Below are 20,799 nucleotides of genomic sequence, written 5' to 3' on the forward strand. Positions count from 1 at the left end.
ATTATTAGAAGTAATGAGGATTTATCAAGATTGTTAAATATAATCAATATATGCAAATGAATAGTATCTTAATACAGCAGCAACAAATAGTAAAATTTTTATATAAAAAAGATACCACTTGGAATAGCAACAAAAGCAGTATTATTTAGGACTGTGTTCACCAAAAGAAAAACAAGGAGACCTTAATGAAGAAAATTTCAAAACTTTATTTAAAGATAATAAGAAGAACTAAATAATGGAAAGAGGTGTATTAAAAACGTGTAATTAGGGGCGCCTGGGTGGCTCGGTTGGTTAAGCGACTGCCTTCGGCTCAGGTCATGATCCTGGAGTCCTGGGATCGAGTCCCACATCAGGCTTCCTGCTCAGCAGGGAGTCTGCTTCTCCCTCTGACCCTCTTCCCTCTCGTGCTTTCTATCTCTCATTCTCTCTCTCTCTGAAATAAATAAATAAAATCTTTAAAAAAAAAACGTGTAATTAGCGAATCAAACCTGCGATTTTAGAACTTTTTATGGTGTAGACAGATTCTTAATTTGATATTTGAATTAAAAATGACGGTTGATTTAACAGAAGCTCTTGGGTTGTGGTGGTGATGCTTATAGGTGTAATATTTTTGAAGGTGGAGGGGATATGACTTAAGTTAGGGCAGTGTGCTGGAGTACATTGTAAAGGCAGTATGTGTCATGGTTACCTGTTTCTGGTCATTTAGATTATGTGTGTTTGAGCTAAATCTAATATAAATGGGACCATTGCTTGAAGGAAAAGAAGATTCAAACCAGAATTTTAGGGAAATACAGATGATGAATTTAAGGCCTAGAAAGATGGATTACTCCCTGAAGATGGATTACTCTCCATTTTTCATGATAGCATACCATTTTTATTTTTTTAAAGCTTTATTTATTTATTGGAGAATGCAGGTGCGGGTGTGAGTAGGGTGAGGGGCAGAGGGAGAGGGAGAGAAGCAGACTCCCCGCTGAGTGTGGAGCCCAGTGCAGGGCCCAGTCCCAGGACCTCGAGGTCATGACCTGAGCCAAAATCAAGAGTGGGATGGACTGAGCCATCCAGCCCCTCTAGTAGCTTACCTTTTTAATTAAGATATTTTATTCTGCCTTCAAGTTTTTGTTACTAATTTAGCTAGCAGTAAATTCTAATTGATTACTTTCTTATCTGTATTAGCTTATCTCATCAATATCTGTATTGATAGGTATTTCCAGTAGATTCTCAATTTATTGATACATCCCCTGAGTCTGCATTATTATACATTCATTCATTCTTAAAAACATTTATTGGGTGCTTACTGTGTGCCAAGTTCATTATTAGATAGTGAGGATCTGAAAATGAACAAGATCCTTACCTTCCCAATTCTTAAAGTCTAGAAGGGTGGTAGTCACGGAAGTAAATAATTATAATGAAAATGCTGATTGTTAAGGTCCGATAGAGTGACTGGTAGCATGAGGACATCCAGCTTTGCAGGAGTTAGGGGAGGCTTCCCAGAAGAATAGGCCACAACTGAGACTTAAAAGATGACAGCCAGGCAGATGGAGGTGTAGGACAGTGTGGTTTTCTTAGGGAACAGAAACGAGTGTGGTCTGCCAGGGTGGACATGGCAGCCTGAGACAGGACAGATGTGGGGTTTGGAGAGAAAGGTTGTGTAAAGTGAAAAAGAACCAAGAGAGAAAGTAATATCGTGGATGGGTTAGATAAAGAATTTCCTGTGAAGAAGACTGAGAACGAATGGCTGGTGGCAGAAAATGTATCATAATGATCTTTTGTGTCCCCAGCACCTATCATAGTGGCTTGCATAAAGTAGGTACTTAATAAATGACCAGTGAATGATTAAACACGTGACTTTTGAGATAAGGGGGAAAATGGGTATTTCTTATGTGTTTTTCTTAGGAAAAATGATTTAGGTTTTATAAATACAGAGGGATTGTTGTAGTAGTTGGGAATTCATATATATATGTGATGATAAATGTATATTTAAGTGGTATAGATGGAGCCAAGTCATTTACTTCTTTTGGAAAGACTGTATTAATTCCTTATCATTTTTTTCTATTGTTTTTAGTCTTTAAAATTAAAAAAAAAAATGTTACGTTCAAGTAGTTTATTTAAGCTTCTTGACATTTCCATGGACATTCCTATACAGTAAATACTAATGGGATCTACATGGCTAAGTTATCCTGGACAAGGAATTATGTAATATTTTAAAGATTGATATTGATGATAACAAGGTGCCAACCTCATTTCTGGCACTTGAAACCTTTTCTGTGTTGTACTCACAGGAAATCTTTTTTTTCTTTCTTTCTGTGCTTTTTCATCTTCCTCATTCCTTAATTCTAGAGTAGGAGATAAAGTTGACTCCTTTGTCATTGTATTTCATTATTTATTATATAATAATTTCACTTTACTATTTAGAAAATTCAGAATTAAAAAATTGCAGGTGGTAGTAGATTAAGTAGCAGAAAAAAATCTCATGCACCGGAAGAAAATGTCTTTAGGAAAGCATTTAAAGAGGAAGTTTTCTTAATAATAAAAATCTGCTTTATGTTGATTTAAAAAAATATTAATTCCTTTCTTGGTAGAAATGCTGTTGTATTTTTGGTAGTTCTTGTTTTTCTTTTTAAAAACCAAATACAGGGGTGCCTGGGTGGCTCAGTTGGTTGGGCATCTGCCTTCAGCTGAGGTCGTGATCCCAGGGTCCTGGGATCGAGCCCAGCATCAGGCTCCCTGCTCCACGGGGATCCTGCTTCTCCCTCTGCCTCTGCCTGCAGCTCTGCCTATCTGTGCTCTCTCTCTGTCAAATAAATAAATAAAACTTAAAAAAAAAATACAAAAGAAATTTTAATAAGATTTTTTCCTTATAATCTTAATAAGATATAATTATTTTTGTATTTAAGATTTATATTATTTTAATTTTGTTTTTATTGAGGTATAATTGACATAAAATAATATATTCGTTTCAGATGTACAACACAATGATTTTATATTTATTTATATTGTGAAATGATCACCACAATAAGGCTAGTTAACATCCATCACCATGCGTAGTTATACAATCTTTTTTTATGATAAGGACTTTTAAGATCTACTCTCTTAATAACTTTCAGTGTGTAATACAGTATCATTAACTATAGTCATCATGCTGTACATTACATCCCCAATTGATAGTTTTTAATATATGTAGTCAGCACTTTTAATGGGTGTGCTTAATATATATGAAATGGGTGTGTTCTTCTATGTGAAAATCCAGATTTTAAAATGTGGTAAATTAATAGGTCAGTGTTACCATACAAAAGTGTTTGCTCTGGGGTTTATCTAAATTCTAAGCCTTTGTGCATTTTCATTGAGTCTAACTCCACAGGAATGTCTTTACTTGAAAAGTATAAATGGAGGGTACACGTAGTAAGCTTACTGATAGTAGTTGAATAGGAAGAAACAGCGTTTGAAGAGTCTGGAGGAATGACTTAACAGATTAATACAGAAAACCCCCAAGCTGGGTCCAGACTGCTTCAACAGAAAGTTCAAAAGCATTGTGTGAGATATGTGTAATTGTTTTACTACTTCTATATGATTTTTGTAAGTACACTTATTCATTTGAGGTTGAAGATTTAATTGCATAAGGTGTCCTAATTAAAGCATTTTATTCTGAAGTTACAAGATCACTGAGGTAGTAAGTGGCAAAGCCCACTAGATCCCCAGTCCTATTTGATGCTTCTACTATCATTAAGATTTAACCTAATGGCAATCTAAAACACAAATATCTCCATAATTGAACTCTTAATACAGGTAGCCATCTGCCCATAGGATCTCTTCAATTATTTCTTTCTTCCCTTTCCCTCTTTATAGTTCAGAAAGAGATTCCTTTTACTTTCTTCCCTTGTAGTAAAGTTTCCTTTCACTATCTGTTTTAAATAAAAAAAAAAAAAAAACGAGGCTAGCTTGGTTCACAGCATCTCTGAGCTTGCTTATGTCTAAGCCTTTGTGGACTTAGACTTATCCATTAGTCTTTTCAGTGACTCCTTCCTGTCAAACCTCCCCACTAGAGAGAGATTTCTTACTAATTTCCATTACTTTTCTTGATTACTCTGAGATTATTCTCTTATCTCTTGTTTTCAGGCCAGGACTTTCTTTTCTTTCTCCTCTTTTTTTGTGGGTTCTTTTTAACTACTAACCCGAGTTCTGATCTCTAGAGCAATAAAAGTCTGTGAAGTCCTGCTATGTTTTTTCCCCTCTACCATTTTTCTTCCCTCTCTCTCTTACTCCTTCTGTCTTCTGTTAGGTATTTGATTTAACATATAAATTGACTTAATATACATAATACTGGGGTTGATGATGTTTCTCCAGGTTTCCTTGGGTCCTGTACACCCCAACAATTTAGAAAACTCTAGCAAGTTCTTGGGACTCTTACCCTCAGTGTTATCTTGAATTCTTTCTTTTTGAACCTTCAGCTCTGACCAGCTCTTCTTGGTCAGGCTGAACTGGGCTCTGCATCTCATGGAAGTGGACATGAACCCAGAACATAGCATGTAGTTATGCTAGGTTGCCCCCAACCCTAATAGGAAGGCTGGTAGAGAGGGGAATGCATGGGTGGATCTGCATTCCTTCTCTGAAGGCCATGTTGGACCATGACCATCCACAGGGTTAGCCCTTACTTGGTGGGGTCATTGAGATCAGGGGAGTGTCTAGCCAGGAAGGCCTGCACCTGACCCATCATGGCAGTGCTTTTTGAACGGTGGATACAAGTCATTAATGAGTCATGAAAACAGTTTTATGGGTTGCACTTACCACTTTAAAGAATGAATTAGGGTAGTATAGAGTAGAAGATAGATGAACGCGTTTATGTAATAAGCTAAGTATTGTTTAATGAAACTTTTTCCATTTGCTATACATCCTAATCCTGTCTTTAACCCAAGAAAAAGTTGCTTCAAACAGTGACATATTTCTGGTCATTCCTGTTAACAATAAAGTAATGTATGCAAATAACACATTAACTGAATGTTTTCCTTTTCATTCAGCTTCACAAACATTTATTGTATAATTATCATGAATCTCACTGAGATTAGAAGATCCATTCCCTTTGCCCAGTGAGGGCTACCAGGCTTTTTGGGGAGCCAGCACATACACAGATGGCTGTAGTACAGAGCAGATTGATACAGTATGTGATAGGAAAGCAGACTGAGTACTACGAGTGCATGAGAGGGTAGAATGGAGCGGCACTGCCTAGCAGATACATAGTGTGATCCACAAACGTGAGTCACTTGTTATTTATTTTTTCATGGAAATAATAGTTGAAAACACAACGTTACATTGGTTTCAGGTGTACAACAGTGATTCCACAAGTTTGTACATTATGCTGTGCTCATCACAAGTGTAGCTACCATCTGTCACCATGTAATACTGTTATTACAATGCCATTGAATATGCATGGTAATTTTAAATTTTTGGCAGCCACATTAAATAAAAAGAGATAAGTGAATTTAATTTTGATAGTACATTTATGTAATTCAACATATCCAAAACATCATTTTAACATGTAATTTCTTTGCATTCTTTTTTATACACTAATTCTTTACATTCCTTTTTACACGCTAAGTTTTCAAAATCTAGTGTGTGTTTTACACTGAGCAGCACATCCCAGTTGTGACTAGCCACATTTCAGGGGCTGAGTAGCCAGCCACATGTGATGAGTAGCTACTCTTATCAGACAATGCAGTTGTATAGAGTGTAGGGAAACTTTATTTAAGAGAGGGTCTAGAATGTAAGTAGCACTTAACTAGACAGTGCTTGGAACAGCATTCCGCAGTGAGAGAAAAGTGTAAACAAAGATGAAATAAGAATTTGTAAAAAAAAAAAATAGTGAATGAAGCTCTTACTATATATCAGGTATATTCTCTGATCACTACTCTTATTAACTCGTAACCTTCACAGTAGCCCTTTGAAGAAGTTACTATCATTATATAGTAATTATATATATAAACTCTAAATTTTTATAAATGTGGAAACAGGCATTAGTGGTCAAGTAACATATATGTATATATGTATGTATGTATCTGTCTGTCTGTGGAAGGCAAAATGATGGCCCTCCAAAGATATCCGTGTCCCAATTACTGGAACCTGTGAATATGTCCAGTTACGTGGTAAGGGGGAATTAAGGTTGCTACTCAAATAACTTTAAGATGGGGAGATTGCCCTGAATTATCCAGGTGGGCCCAGTTAATCACAGGAGTCCTTTAAATGTAGAGGAGGGAAGTAGAGGGGATCAGAGTGATGTGTGATGTATTTGACACATAACCCTGGCTTTGAGACAGAGGAAGATGCCATGAGCCAAGGAACATAGCCTGCCTCTAGAAACTGGAAAAGACAAGGAACCCAATTCTCTCTCTCTCTTTTTTAAAGATTTTATTTATTTGGCAGAGAGAGAGAGCACATAAGGAGGGGAAACAGCAGAGAGAGAGAGGGAGAAGCATGCTTCCCGCCGAGCAGGGAGCCCGATGTGGGGCTCAATCCCAGGACCCATGGATCATGACCTGAGCCAAAGGCAGACGCTTAGCCGACTGAGCCACCCAGGAGCCCCAAGGAACCCAATTCTCACCTGGAACGTCCAGAAAGGAATATAGCCCTGTCCAGTGAGACCAATGTCAGAATTCTCACCTAACTGTGAGATAGTAAATGTCTATTGTTTTAAGCCACTAAGTTTGTAGTAGTTTGTTACAGTAGCAAAGAAGAGTAATACACTATCATTATGTGTGGGTTCTGGATAATGATATAAAAATGTTCTTCTTAACCTTTTGTTTATGGGTAGCTATTTACAGGAATTAAGTCAGACCACTGTCTCTCTTTCTTGGATGCTGAGTTTCTTCCTCATTTTTCAGAGTAACTGGAAAATAACAGGTATTTAGTACTGTTGAAGTAGACATAACTTTTCTTGCAAATAGTAATATAAATACTAGTTATGGTTTTGACTGAAATATTGAGAGTTTGTAAGTACTTTTGATAAAGTGATAACTGCCCTTTTTAAGTCTGAGCAGTTTCTAGTTGCTAAGTCAGGGTATCATTTATGTATGAATTACCTTATAGGTAAGTATACTTTACAGTTTTTTATGTAACTCTTAACTATCAGCCCCCGGATGTCACAAAGTTTATCTGTGGGTGATTAAATTGAGTAAGACAAGAGATTGCCTACCCATACATAATAAAATCCTATTTCTTCTACCTTCCAGAGAACAGTGAGAACAGCTTGGCCTGCAGGTTGATTGTCATATTCTGCCTCCTTCCCACCTACTTACTGCTACCAAGAGACAGAGCTTAGCCTCTCCTTACGTTCTGTGAGGAAAGGGCTTCCTTAGGTTAGTTCTTTGGCCCTGAGCACATTGAAACATACGCTCTTAGAAGGAGAGAAGCTTCTATCTTGCTTCCTGCTTGCATATTTCCTTCCACTTTATCTTCTGTACTAACAATGCAAAGATTTTACTTCAAGGATATGTGTTTTATTCACTCCTGTCATTATCCTGTATACTAGAATACTACCTTTGTCAAAGTGCTGATGTTTTGCAATGCCCTACAAACACGTAGATACAGAGTGATTTTTTTAAAAGTATGATTCCAGAGTTAAATGCTGGCTAAATGTAGACAACAACAGTGGAATTCATTAGTTCCCTGGGGCTGTGGTGATGTGAAGTGTTTGTGGGTGTTTTTATTCTAACTTCACAAGTGGAAAATTTATGCTTTTTTTGCTTGTCTGTGCTCTGGGTGCTTAGTGCAGCCTCATCCTCTGGAATTCTCTCTCTCTCTCTCTCTCTTTTTTTAAAGATTTCATTTATTTGAGAGAGAGAGAGCTCCTGAGATTCTCTTTATGGCTTAGGGAATCTGTATGATTTTCCTGCTTTTATCCTCAGAGGCTCTAGGCCATGCTATTACTCCTGAGTGATTACAGGTGCTTTTTGCCTGCTAAGCAATCCTTATATGTAAAAATCAGGAATTAGACACAAGACTGATAAGGAGATGGTGATTTTGTTTTACAGAGATTTTCACTTGCAGACTTTTAGGTATTTTCAAATTCTAATTTGATTTGATGCATTTAAATAACATGCACCAAGGTTAAATTGATCCATTTTACAAGTTCAATTTGCAAACCCATGGCTTGTATAAGGTAACCTATACCTGAGGCCAGAAGAATGGCATACTATCTCTCACATCACATGGTCTCTTGTCCCTGTCTCTCGAACTTAGCTACACCAGACTATTGGCATGTTCTCCACATGTCATATACAGTGACAGATGGCACAGAGCAGTGGTCTGGCACCAGACACCCTGCGTTTGAATCCTAGTTTCCGCCTCACTTTTTAGCTGTGGATCTTAACATTTTTGTGGCTCAATTTCATTATTCAAAAACAGGTGTGTAATAATACAAGTATCTCATAAAGTTGTAGGGAGGATTAAGTTAGTTAATACATGTAATGGGTTTAAAACAGTCCTTAAAACACAGTATTCAGTAAATACTAGCCTTATTTTTCTTTTTTTTAAAGATTTTATTTATTTATTTGACAGAGACACAGCGAGAGAGGGAACACAAGCAAGGGGAGTGGGAGAGGGAGAAGCAGGCCTCCCGCCAAGCAGCCGAGCAGGGAGCACAATGCGGGGCTCGATCCCAGGACCCTGGGATCATGACCTGAGCCGAAGGCAGACGCTTAACGACTGAGCCACCCAGGCGCCCCTAGCCTTGTTTTTCATTCATCGTTTATTTTTTACTATTCTTAAGCTATTCTTAGGTTGTGCAGTGTTTTTCCCACATTTGTCTTAAAATTTTCTGCATCCTGACAGTCTTAACTACTTTTATGAAGCTGCCCTACAATTTTTAGTTGTGGGTCTAACCTTGACTGTAATTGGGATTGCCTAAGGATATTAAATACTGATGCCTGCATTTTTTAAAAAAGATTTTGTTTATTTATTTGATGGAGAGAGAGGGAGAGAGAACATAAGCAGGGGGAGCGGCAGAAGGAGAGGGAGAAGCAGACTCCCCGCTGAGCAGGGAGCCCGATACGGGGCTCAATTCCAGGACCCTGGGATCATGACCTGAGCCAAGCGTAGACGCTTAACCAACTGAACTACCCAGGTGCACCTGATGTCTGCATTTTTGGTCTGTGTTAGCTGGCTGGTAGTAGTTTTGAGGTTGGGGTGTTGTATTTCTGGGAATTTTCTATCAGGTTGTTAAAACAGTGGTAGCTTAAAATCAGCCATGGTGGGAATATTTACACTATTGAAATTGGCAGATACCACCACAGCATTTCTTTCGATCTTTTGGTATTCCTGTGATTTGTTTATAAGCCTCTCTAAATAGGTGTTGAGCCTTTTACTAGAATAAATTAGTTTGCTAGGGCTGCCGTAACAAAGTATCACAGAGTGGGTGGCTTAAAAAACAGAAATGTATTGTTTCTAGAGGCCAGAAGTCCTAAATCAAGGTGTCAACAGTGTTGGTTCCTTCTAACATCTGTGAGGGAAGGATCTTCCAGGCTTCTTTCCTTGGCTTATAGACAGTTAACTTCTTCCTCTGTCTCTGTATTCTTCCCTTCTCTATTTGTCTCGATGTCCAAATTTCTCTTTTTTATAAGGACATGAGTTCTACTGAACTAAGGCCTACCCCGTGGACCTCACTTTAACTTGATTGTCTCTGTAAGGACCTTATTTCCAAATAAGGTCACATTCTCAGGTGACACAATTGATACAATTCAACCCATAACACAGGGCAGGGAACTTCTTTTTTCTTTTTCTCTGTTAGTTCCTGTTATATTTACACAGTAAAGATTTGTTGACTTGAATGAAAAAGGAAACACCAGTTAACTTCTTGTGTGTTATTTGTGTATAATTTTTTATTCATTGTATTATGAATTCCAGATAGTTAATTTGTTGATTTTTTTTTTTTTTGAAATAGCTCTTTCTGGGCATAATATCAGAGTTAGTATTTATAGAGAAAAACATTAGTTTAGGAAGATTAGTTATTTTAGGTTGTCTGAGGCAGGCTTGAGCTTGTTGGTGAGCTCAAAAGGCATGATCTGAGTGAAATAGTCTTGATTTTGTGTCTGTTGTTGAGAAAATGGTTTTAATCATGCATTAAAAAATGAGATGAATTTCCACTGATCTGAGAATGTTTTAATGCTGATAGTCATCTTCAGGATTATGTAAGACTATAGAGTTCTGAGGAAAGTAGGTTTTTTTTTGTTGTTGTTTTGTTTTTGATTTTGCTTTTTCTTAAAGGCAAATATAATATCATGTAATGATTTTGTGATATTTGTGATTGGGAAAAAATATTTTTTGAAGCACAGGAAGTATAAATTATTTTTTAAAAATCTACCTTGTGTTAGGATGATTGTATACAAAATAGTGGATAATATTTAAACTATGATCATCTCTAAGCATGGAAATTTGGATGTACTTTTTGAAGTTAAATATTTTTCTTTCAAAATGAGGTACTTCTCCATACCATTGTTTTTTGCTAAATAAGTACTGGAATCTTATTCCAGAAGTATATTTGAAATAAGTGTTTGAGGGGTACCTAGGTGGCTCAGTTGGTCCAACTCTTGATTTCAGCTCAGGTCGTGATTCGGGGTCATGAGATGAAGCCCCACCTCAGGCTCTGCACTCAGCACAGAATCTGCTTGAGATTCTCTCCCTCTGCCCCTCCCCAGGCTCATGTGCTCTCTTTCTTTCTGTCTCTCAAATAAATAAATAAGTCTTTAAAAAAAACACATTTGCACAGGAATTTATTAGTGTAATTGTTCAGTATTTTAATAGAAAAATTTCATTTATAAATTATATATTCAGTTGTAAATTATAAAAGCTTTATTTTTAATCAACTTTAGCCAGCTATAATTTACATGCAATATAATTTATATAATTTACACATTTTAAAGGTATGAGTCAAATCAATTTTGGCAAATATATACATCTATATAAACACCCCCCCCCAATTAAGATGTAGAGCATTTTCATCTTCCCAGAAAGTTCCCTGTATCTCTTTGCAGTCATTTGCTCCCCATCTCCTCCTTCCAGTCTTGAATACTGATCTGATTAGACTGTTTTAGAATTTAACATCAATGGAATCATGTACTTTTATGTTCAGCTTCTTTTAGCATAATGCCTATGAAATTCACCCATGTTGCTGTGTATCAGTAGGGTTTTTTTAATTGTTCAGTAATATTGCTTTGTATGAGTATACCAAAATGTGTTCATCCATTCACTTGCTGAACGTTTGGGGTTTTGCCTATTTTCAGTAAAGCTTCTAAGAACATTTTGTGTACTATTTTTTTTTTTGGACATATGTTTTTATTTTGCGTTAAATACCTAAGGGTATGGAATTGCTGGACTGTACGGGTAAATATGTACTTCACTGTATAAGAGACAGCCAAACTATTTTTCAAAATAGTTTCCCAGTTATATATTCTCACCAACAAGGAATGAGAGTTGTAGTTGTTCTGTCTTTGTCAACACTTGGTATTGCCAGTCTTTTAAATTTTAGCCATTATAGTTAGTGGGAAGTGGTGATTCACTTTGGTTTAAATTTTTTTTTTTGGGGGGGGATGACCAATGTTTTCATGTACTTACTGGCTATTCATATATCTTTTTCTTTTGCCCATTTAAAGAAATTGGGTTGCTTTTCTGATTGAGCTATAAGAATTAGAATTCTTTCTGCATTCTGAATAAAAATCCTTTGTTAGGTATATGTATTATGAATATTTTCTCCCAGTCTGTGGTCTGCCTTTTAATTTTCTTGATGACCTTAGAAAAACAGAAGGTTTTTTAAAATTTTTTAAATTTAAATTCAATTAATTAACATAATGTATTATTGGTTTCAGAGGTAGAGTCAGTGATTCATCAGTCTTATATAATAGCCAGTGCTCATTACAACACATACCCTCCCCAGTGTCCATCACCCAGTTACCCCATCCCCCAAGCCCCCTCCACTCCAGCAGTTTGTTTGTTTGTTTGTTTCCTATGCTTAAGAGCCTCTTATGGTTTGTCTCCCTCTCTGATTTCATCTTGTTTTATTTTTTCCTCTCTTTCCCTATGATCCTCTGTTTTGTTTCTTAAATTCCACGTATGAGTGAGAGCATATAATTTTCTTTCTCTGATTGACTTATTTCACTTAGCATAATACCCTCTAGTTCCATCCACGTTGTTGCAAATGGCAAGATTCCATATTTTTTTTGATGGCTGAGTACTATTCCATAGAATGTATATACCACCTCTTTTTTATCCATTCATCTGTGGATGCACATCTGGGCTCTTTCCATAGTTTGGCTATTGTGGACATTGCTGCTGTAAACATTGGGGTGCAGGTGTCCCAGAAGGCTGTTTTTTTTGATGGAAGTCCCATTTGTCAATTTCTTCTTTTATGGTTAGTGCTTTTTGTGACCTAAGAAATCTTTGCCTATTTCAAGGTCATGAAGATTTTTCTCTTAGGTTTTCTGCTAGAAGTTTTATAGTTTGAACTTTTACTTTTGGCTCTGTGTATATTGATTTAATTTTGGGGCATAGCATGAGCATAGGGATTGGAGTTCCTTTTTCTCCATGTAGTTACCAGTCATTTTCATGTCAGTAGTTGAAGAGACTGTTCTATCCACATTGAATTATGCTGCTGCCAAAGGCTTTATTTCGAATTTAACTTTGAAAAGTGACCTAGAGTTTTATGTTCTTCGGGTAGATGATTTAGACACTGACTTTCTAGGATGTCATTTTAAAAAGTGTGGTATTTTGTTTTTTGGTCTCAAAAATTATTTACATTTTAGACACATAGAGTAGGTGGGATGGGAGCTCTAGAAAACCACTGTGCCAACTTCTCCCTAATACACCCAATTAGAGATTAATATAAAATAGATGACTGTGTGTATGTGCATGTGTTTGTGTGGTGTGTGAGAAAAATTAAGCTAAAGCACTCGTGGAACATCCAGGAAAGCACAGCAATAGATATTGTGCAATTGGTACAGTCTTAAGGAATCAGTTTGAGGGCTTGGTAACTTCTGTTGTTAATTTTTCTTTGGTTTAACTTTAAAAAATAACCTGAGTATAGGTAAGACTTTCTCCACCTTTTGGTTTTCTTGTCTTTGAAGACTGCCATTTAAATGACCATTGAATAACTTTTTTCTTCTTGTGAAATGAAATGCTTTGTGTCTATTTAAAAACCTCTCAAGCATCAGAAATGGGTGAGATGGTATGGGAGGGGTGCAGTTTTTCTGAAATCACACATGAGCTTTTCCTCCCTTCACCTCTGTTCACTTGGAGTGAAGAAGGTGCTCTTGGTAGCTATGGAGCGTATCCCTTACTGCTGACATGTTTTCTACTTTGTGCCTGTCCTGCCCAATTACATCTATTCTAAAGCTCTCTCCCTTTTATCCCTTTTCCTTTGAGTACATGACTACTCCTTTCTCTCATTCTTAGGTAGCAGTAATAGTAGTAATAATGGTAGCAGTAGCTAACAGTATGTTTTAGACACTATTCTAAGGGCTTTGTATTTACTGACTTAATCTTCACAAACACCCTGTGAGGGAGCTGTTCTTTTAATACAGATTTTATAGATGAAGAGGCTGAGGTAGAGAGATGTTAAGTCTGGGGTTCTACCACTGGTAAGTAGCAGAGCTGGGATTTGGTCCAGACTTCCTGGCTCTGAAGCACATGCTTCCAACCACTATATTACATGGCCTTTCAGGAAAAGCACGCGAGGAAGCAACCATTCCCTTCCTTCACCCCTGTTTCTGGACTTAAAAAGGAGTCATGTTTTATAGCATAGTTGACATATATTATTTTGGTTACTATTTCATGAAATTTTGATTCCTTTATAATGCATATTACAGTTTGTATTTCTATCTCTGGCAGTAAAGTTTCTAACAAAAAGCATGTGTGCTTAAAACAAAGTAGCTTTATTTCTAAAGCTATTACTTTACAAACCGCAGTCCCATGTGTCTGGTAGAAAGCACAGGCCCTTCCTAGCATATGGTTCTTCTTCTGGGAAAGCATCTTAGAAGAGGTGAGTCTTGGCCCACTTCGGTATAGGAATGTGCGCAAATGGCCAGGTTATGATATGTGGAGATGGGTGGTAAAAAGACCCATGATTGTGATGAGGTGAAAGTTTAAGAAAGGATGGAGGTTTTAAAATGTTCAAGAGAATTCATCTTTAGAGACGATTTCCAGGGTCAGAGAAGAAGAGCTGGGAGGTCATGACTCTGGGCAGAAATGAATGGCTTCTCGAGGCCTTTAGGCTTTTTCTGCCTCTGTTCCCTCTCCCCTTCACGTTTTCCCTTTCCCTTTGGTTTCCCAAGTTGGAGTACACTAATCCTCTTTGTTTTCCTCACCTCAGTGCAGAGAGAAGTGCTCTTCTGTCAGGTTTGCCAAGACACATTGGAGACTTTTTGATGCAGCTTTATCTTAAAGAAAAAAAAAAGTAACAATCACTTTATAAAAGAAGAAAAAGTAAAACCAAAAGTTTAGAAAAAGCTAGAGAAAGTTTTAAAAGACATGAATTTCCCCAGTACAGCCTTCTTACATTAAAGTAAAACCTCTTGACGCTTTTCTTCTTTTGAAGGCCTAGTTGCCCTCCATACTGGCCTTGATTAGTTCCTGGACCTTGGGTCTCTTGGGAACTCAAGGAGCTTGCGCAGGGAGTGAGGAGCTTCTCAGTCCTCCCTCTCACTTCCCAACAGGCCTGTCCTCCATGGTGGGGCCTGGTGTGTTTCTTTACCTCCACTCTCTCCAGTCCTGCAGGGGCCCTAAATCTGCTTGTAGTGTTAAGTCCCCAGTGGCAACTTGGCTAAGCTTTCATCAGCTCTGCTTGGTGGGGAGTACTGGGAGGAGGGTCCTCCTGGTCTCCAGAATCTGACTTGTACTCTGCCTGCCTTATCTAAAGCAGACTTACCAGCTAAAATCAAACTTTGGGTCTTCCTTGCCTTGGTTCACTGTTGGCTGTGTGGATTTGGGTAGAGGTTGCCAGCTTTCTTAGAAGCTGTCTGTGTCCTTGTGTCTACTTCCTTCTCTGGGCAGCAAAAAGTTCCTTTTTTCATTTTGAAAATCCCTCATTTTGTAGTGAATTCTTACTGAATTTTTTAGAGTGGAATGTGAACATACCAGCTCCTGTAAGTGAAAAGCTGGAAGGAAGGCTCTATAGAAGCAGGCATGGCTGGATTTAGGAGCTCTTCTTCTTTGTCTCTCCTCTTTCCTGTCACGTTCCACAAGGTGGCAGGATGGCTCCAACCACTGGATCTCTGGACTCCCAGACTCCCAGGTTCAAGTCCAGGGAAATGGATGAACATCTCCTGGCAGCTCCTGCATAAATCCTGTAATCCATTTGCCTCTTTCTCTTGCTTTTTCCTAATAAACAATTTTATTTTTTGAAGAGGTAGTGTATTTGTTCAAAAATGTGTTTTAAGGATGTGGAGTGAAAAGACTTTCATCTCATCCTTTTTATTAGTACGAAGCACCTCTTTTTGTCTTCTTTAATGCTTTTTGTCCTGAATTCTGTCTTGCCTGATATAAAATCTTGTTCAGTGCTTTCTTTTTATTTACATTTGACTAGTATATCCATCTAGACAAGTTCTTTTTTCAGCTATCCTTTTATTTTTAACCTTTCTGAATTACTTTATTGTAAGTTTTACTCCTGTCTGTAGCACAGAGGTTTTTCCCCCTCTGTAATCCAATCTGAGATCAGCTCTCTTTTAGTAAGTAAGTTTACCCCATTTACATTTGTTGTTTGGGCAGATATTTTTGATATTAGTCTGTCCATATCATTTTATTCTGTTTTTGTATCTTATGAAGAATCTTTACCACGGCCTTTTTCCTTGCTGTTTTTGTGGCTAGTTATTCTGATATTTGTCAGATAATGGTTGTCTTCATAATTTTAATTTCACATAATGCTCGTTGTCTTCCTAAAGTTCCTTATTATACGTGTTGATAAAATTAATGAATCTCATACTAATTCTAATATAGAGACATTGTAACTCTATTACATGGCCTGTTTTATTCATTCTGGATCTCTATTGGATTCTATCCTCAGAGGAGAGAATTAATCACTCAGCCAGGAAGCTTGGAACTCAATCAGTATTTTTATTATCAGTAAGAACGCTGTCAAAAGAGGCTTTGTGAGTTTTCCTATAGCAGATTGTCAGCCTTTTACAAGACTCTTTTTGTCTATAAAAATGATAGTTTCTAAAGTTAGCATAGATCATAAAATTGGCAAGCTGACATTTGGTCACAATTGAACGTTAGATCAAGATCTTTGTAGGTGGTCTGTTATTCAGCACCCGAGAGTCAGCAGTTTTATGTTCAAGTTGACATTAAAAGGTATTACTGGGTCTGAAATTCCTTTATTTTAGTATAGGTTCCATACTTATTGAGAGTTTTATCACCATTTAGATTTTCCAAAACAATATATTTGGCAACAGAAAGGCATGTTACATTTGAAAAGGAATTTTTTAAATCAGAAGTCTTAATTTAAAACAGTCCAGCTTCACAGACACCTTGTAATGACTGAGACTCCTATTTTGACCATAGTCCTCCCATCCAGCACAGAAGGGGAGTCACCACCCTGGGCCCAGGGAGGAGCATAGCCTCTGTTCAGCCTCCTTTCCATTCAGGAGGCTTTGGCTCAGGCCACAAACAGCCTCTGTAGAGGGTGGAAAAGGGAGGGTGTTTTCATAATTTTTTTAGACTCAGGTCAGTTACATGACCATAGTTGACTTCCTGAATTTTTGTGGTGGAAAGGTACTTACTGTCCACCTCTAACAGAGCAGCTGAAACGTAGACTTGTTGGAGAAGATTTCCATCTCCTCTTTGTACTCTAGTCCTGCAGTGACTGCCATATCTTTCCTGTAGACTGCTGTTTTCAGTCTGCAGTTTACCTGTAAATCATTCTGAAAACGCTGTTGAAGATGAAAAGACCCCTTCTCCCCTAACTTCCTGTGAATTCAGATTTAACACATTTAGGGTGTGGGATCTATGCTTTTCCTGTGTGTTGCCGGTGATTCTGATGCAGGTATTCCAGGACTGTAGTTTGAGGAAATCAAGGTTGACAGTTCTGTGCCTAATGTAGAAATTTTGCTAAAATCTAGTTTGACAAAATTCTGGTTGGATATTACTCATTATATACACAGTGTTTCAAGTAGACATTTGTTTCAAAGATAGTGCTTTAATTTACCATGACTTTCTTCAATTAAGAAATCTGGCAAAACACAGATTTTTTAACTCCAACCAGTTTGTGGAAAAAATGTTTGCATGAAGATGTTCAATATACAGATTGCAGAACGATTGAGTTTAACACTCTTGTAATGCTTCCACGGAAGCCTCAAGGATAACTGACAAGTCCATTTTTATCAAATTTAATGGGTTTCTAAATCCTTATCTGCTTATCAAACAAAACGTTAATTAGAACAGTAATTGAGTAACCAGCTGCCTCTTGGGTTCATTCTAGGAATTTGTACAAAATCACCGTGGAGCTCATGTAAGGTCATTCACTGCTTTTTGAGTTGCTAAATAATAACTTTGCTACAGGCTTCTAAAAATCCAGGTATTAAGGGAGTCTACAGGAAGATAAAAATTGATAAGAGATTTGTAATAGTCTGATACTCTTTCTCTGGTGGATTAAGGTGAAAAAATCCTTCTTCAGCACTACTGATGGGAGAAAATCCTCCCTCTTAGATTTCTTCCTGAATCAGCTTATGCTTGCCTAGTCTTGTCGTAGAACAGAAAAAGCCTTTGGAGCTAGGTATGCTGGCGCAAATTTTCTGGGGAAACAAAACAAAACAAAACACTATGAAGTCAAGTTTATAACTTTATTTAAGCAACACAGAACATCATGACAAGTATGACTATCCCAGGAATGCAAGGATTATTCAGCATCAGAAAATATGAATAACATATTAAGAAATTAAGTGAGATATAAACCATGTGATTATTTTCACACATGTAGAAAGAACACTAGGTTAAGATTTAATAATCCTTTATGACTGGAGATTTTTTTCCCCCCCAAACTGGGAAACTTACCAAACCTTAGGCCAATAAGTCATTTCTTCCAAAACCTATAGCAAGACTCATACTCAAGAGTGAAACTCTAGAAGCCTCCCTATTATTGTCAGTAAGAAGACAAAGGATGCCTATTAACATTACCTTTGTTCAACACATCCCGAAGGTCTTAGCCAGTAGTGTAATGAGATAGGAAAAAGAAAAGAAGAATAGAAATTGTAAGGGAGAGATAAAAATATCTTTTTTTCCCAAGGTGATATTAATGCGTACATAGACAATACACCACAAGAAACTAGGGTGTTCAGTATAGTTGCTACCTGTAAAAATCCACAGGTTCTGTACACCATGATAACCCTCTAGTAAATATGTTTCCCTTCACAGTAGTATTAATCTATATTATAGCTAAGAGTGAGCACAACCAAAGAATATCAAACATGGAGAAAATTAAAGAATGTTATTGTTACATATAAAAGAAGCAATAGGATATCTTGATTTATTAAGGTATTTTTCTCTAAATTAATTCATTGTATATCCAGTCAAAATCCTAATAATACTAGGTTTTTATTAACTTGACAAGATGAATCTAAAATTTATAAAGAAAGTCAAAGGCCCATGAATAGTTAAGACTGTCTTGAAAAGCAAGGTCTGGGGTCCCGGCTACAGATACTGATACCAAACCATGGACGTTAAGATACTGTAGTCCTGGGCGCCTGGGTGGCTCAGTTGGTTAAGCGACTGCCTTCGGCTCAGGTCATGATCCTGGAGTCCTGGGATCGAGTCCCGCATTGGGCTCCCTGCTCGGCGGGGAGTCTGCTTCTCCTCTGACCCTCTCCCCTCTCGTGCTCTCTGGCTCGCATTCTCTCTCTCTCAAATAAATAAAATCTTTAAAAAAAAAAAAGATACTGTAGTCCTGTTACAGAGATACACAGAAAGATCAGTGGAACAAGATAGAGAAGCCAGTAAAGGGTCACACATATATAGAAATATGATATGCATTGGAGGCAGCTAATGAAGTGGTAGGAAAAGATGGAATGTTTTCTAATTGGTGCTTTGATCTTTAATTGATAATTATATGGAAAATCAAACTGTATTTCTAACTTCATACCATCCCCCAAAATAAATTCAGGTGAATTTAATTTGAAAAGCAAATCTTAAAAAAATTCACCAGAAAATATAAGAAGTAATGGAATACTTAGCAGTACTTGAAAATTAAAAGAAGTTTATCTGTCCTCATATATAAATCTTATAATACTGAGTGTAAAAGCAAGTTATAGGAGGATAGGTGTAATAAAGTACCACTTACATAACATTTAAAGCATGAAATAGGGGCGCCTGGGTGGCTCAGTCGTTAAGTGTCTGCCTTCAGCTCAGGTCATGATCCCAGGGTCCTGGGATCGAGCCCCGCATCGGGCTCCCTGCTTCTCTCTCTCCCACTCCCCCTGCTTGTGTTCCCTCTCTTGCTGTGTCTCTCTCTGTCAAATAAATAAATAAAATCTTAAAAAAAAAATAAAGCATGAAATAAAGCAACATGTTGTATAAAGGCGTTAAAGTGTATTGCAGAGTATATAAACATATGTAGTAATAATATACACGAAATTAGAGATAGTGTTGGTAGAAAGATAAATGTGACTCAGGAGGGACGTGTGCAGTTTATTTTCTATTTAATGTAATGTTTTACTATTTTTTTAGATAAAAATGTTCTGTAGCAACACATGACAGATGTTAACATCAAGTGAATATCCAATAATAAAGAAATGGTTGAATAAATTATGGCTTTTACATACTATGAAATATTTTTCAGCCATTAAAAACAATTAGTTGTAGATATATCACTTTCTGTGGAGGAATTTCCAAGAGTTACTGCTTATGAAGAAAATAAGATGCAGAAATTTTGTATGAAGTCATCCCATTTCTATAAAACAAGGACATGTATGAGTATGTATATATATGATATGTGCTTGTGTATGAACATATGAACATGAAAAAAAATAAGGATTCATTCTGGGCTGTTAACATGGGTTGGGAGTGAGGTGATAGTGAAGGAGAGGGGGCTGGGGGAATGGGGAGCCAAGCGAAACAGAAAATAAGAGAGAAGACATACTACCCAGCATGGATGATATGGTTTTTTTTATGTACTTACATAATCACACACACACACACACACACTCACTCACTCACTCACTCACGCATGCAATTTGAAAGAGACTATAGAACTGCTTTAAAGAGAGAGTGAGAGTTGACCTGGGGGAATTTACTAGGTTTGAGTGGGGACTGTGATAGAAGTAGACTTAGCAAAAAGATGCCATTTCAGAGAAAGATGTATTTTATTGGTAGAGTAATTAAACAAATGATGGAATTAAATTAAATGATGCTTTTCCAGTTTTCTCCCTTTTGTATTTATCAAAATAATAGACCTTAGTTTCAGTGAATTCTTGATAATCACAGTGTACTACTTGGTATAAAGTACCAGTGGTAAAAATTGTAATTATATTTTATGAAATGGGGCCTTTTGACAGGGAAACTTTAGATCTTTCTCTCTTTTTTTTCAACTTGGGGGAGAATAAAGAATGAATTTCTTTTTTTGGTCAGGCCAAGGCCTAAATATAGATAGTTCAGGATTGTGAATAATTATCTTTGAAATTTTCATTTTTTTTCTTTCAGTGTGCGGGATGACAGAATTCGAGTAGAAAGGATGGATGACATGTATTTTGAATACAGCCATGCTTTCCAGGCAGTTATGGAGTTTTATGCAAAAGATGCACTTGACATCCAAGGTAAATATTTCGTATGTGTTAGGTTCAG

At 37.1% G+C, this 20,799-nt stretch overlaps 1 protein-coding gene across 1 annotated transcript in view; it reads left to right on the forward strand.

The window, feature by feature from the left end:
- The window catches only part of MSH3 (mutS homolog 3), a 190,470-nt gene that overhangs the window by 39,642 nt on the left and 130,029 nt on the right, over positions 1-20,799 (forward strand). The window contains 1 exon segment of the mRNA XM_027606118.2: positions 20,659-20,771. Within this exon segment, the coding sequence (XP_027461919.2) occupies positions 20,659-20,771 (113 nt within the window).

The sequence above is a fragment of the Zalophus californianus genome, chromosome 5, assembly GCF_009762305.2.
Source record: "Zalophus californianus isolate mZalCal1 chromosome 5, mZalCal1.pri.v2, whole genome shotgun sequence".
Lineage (NCBI taxonomy): Eukaryota > Metazoa > Chordata > Mammalia > Carnivora > Otariidae > Zalophus > Zalophus californianus.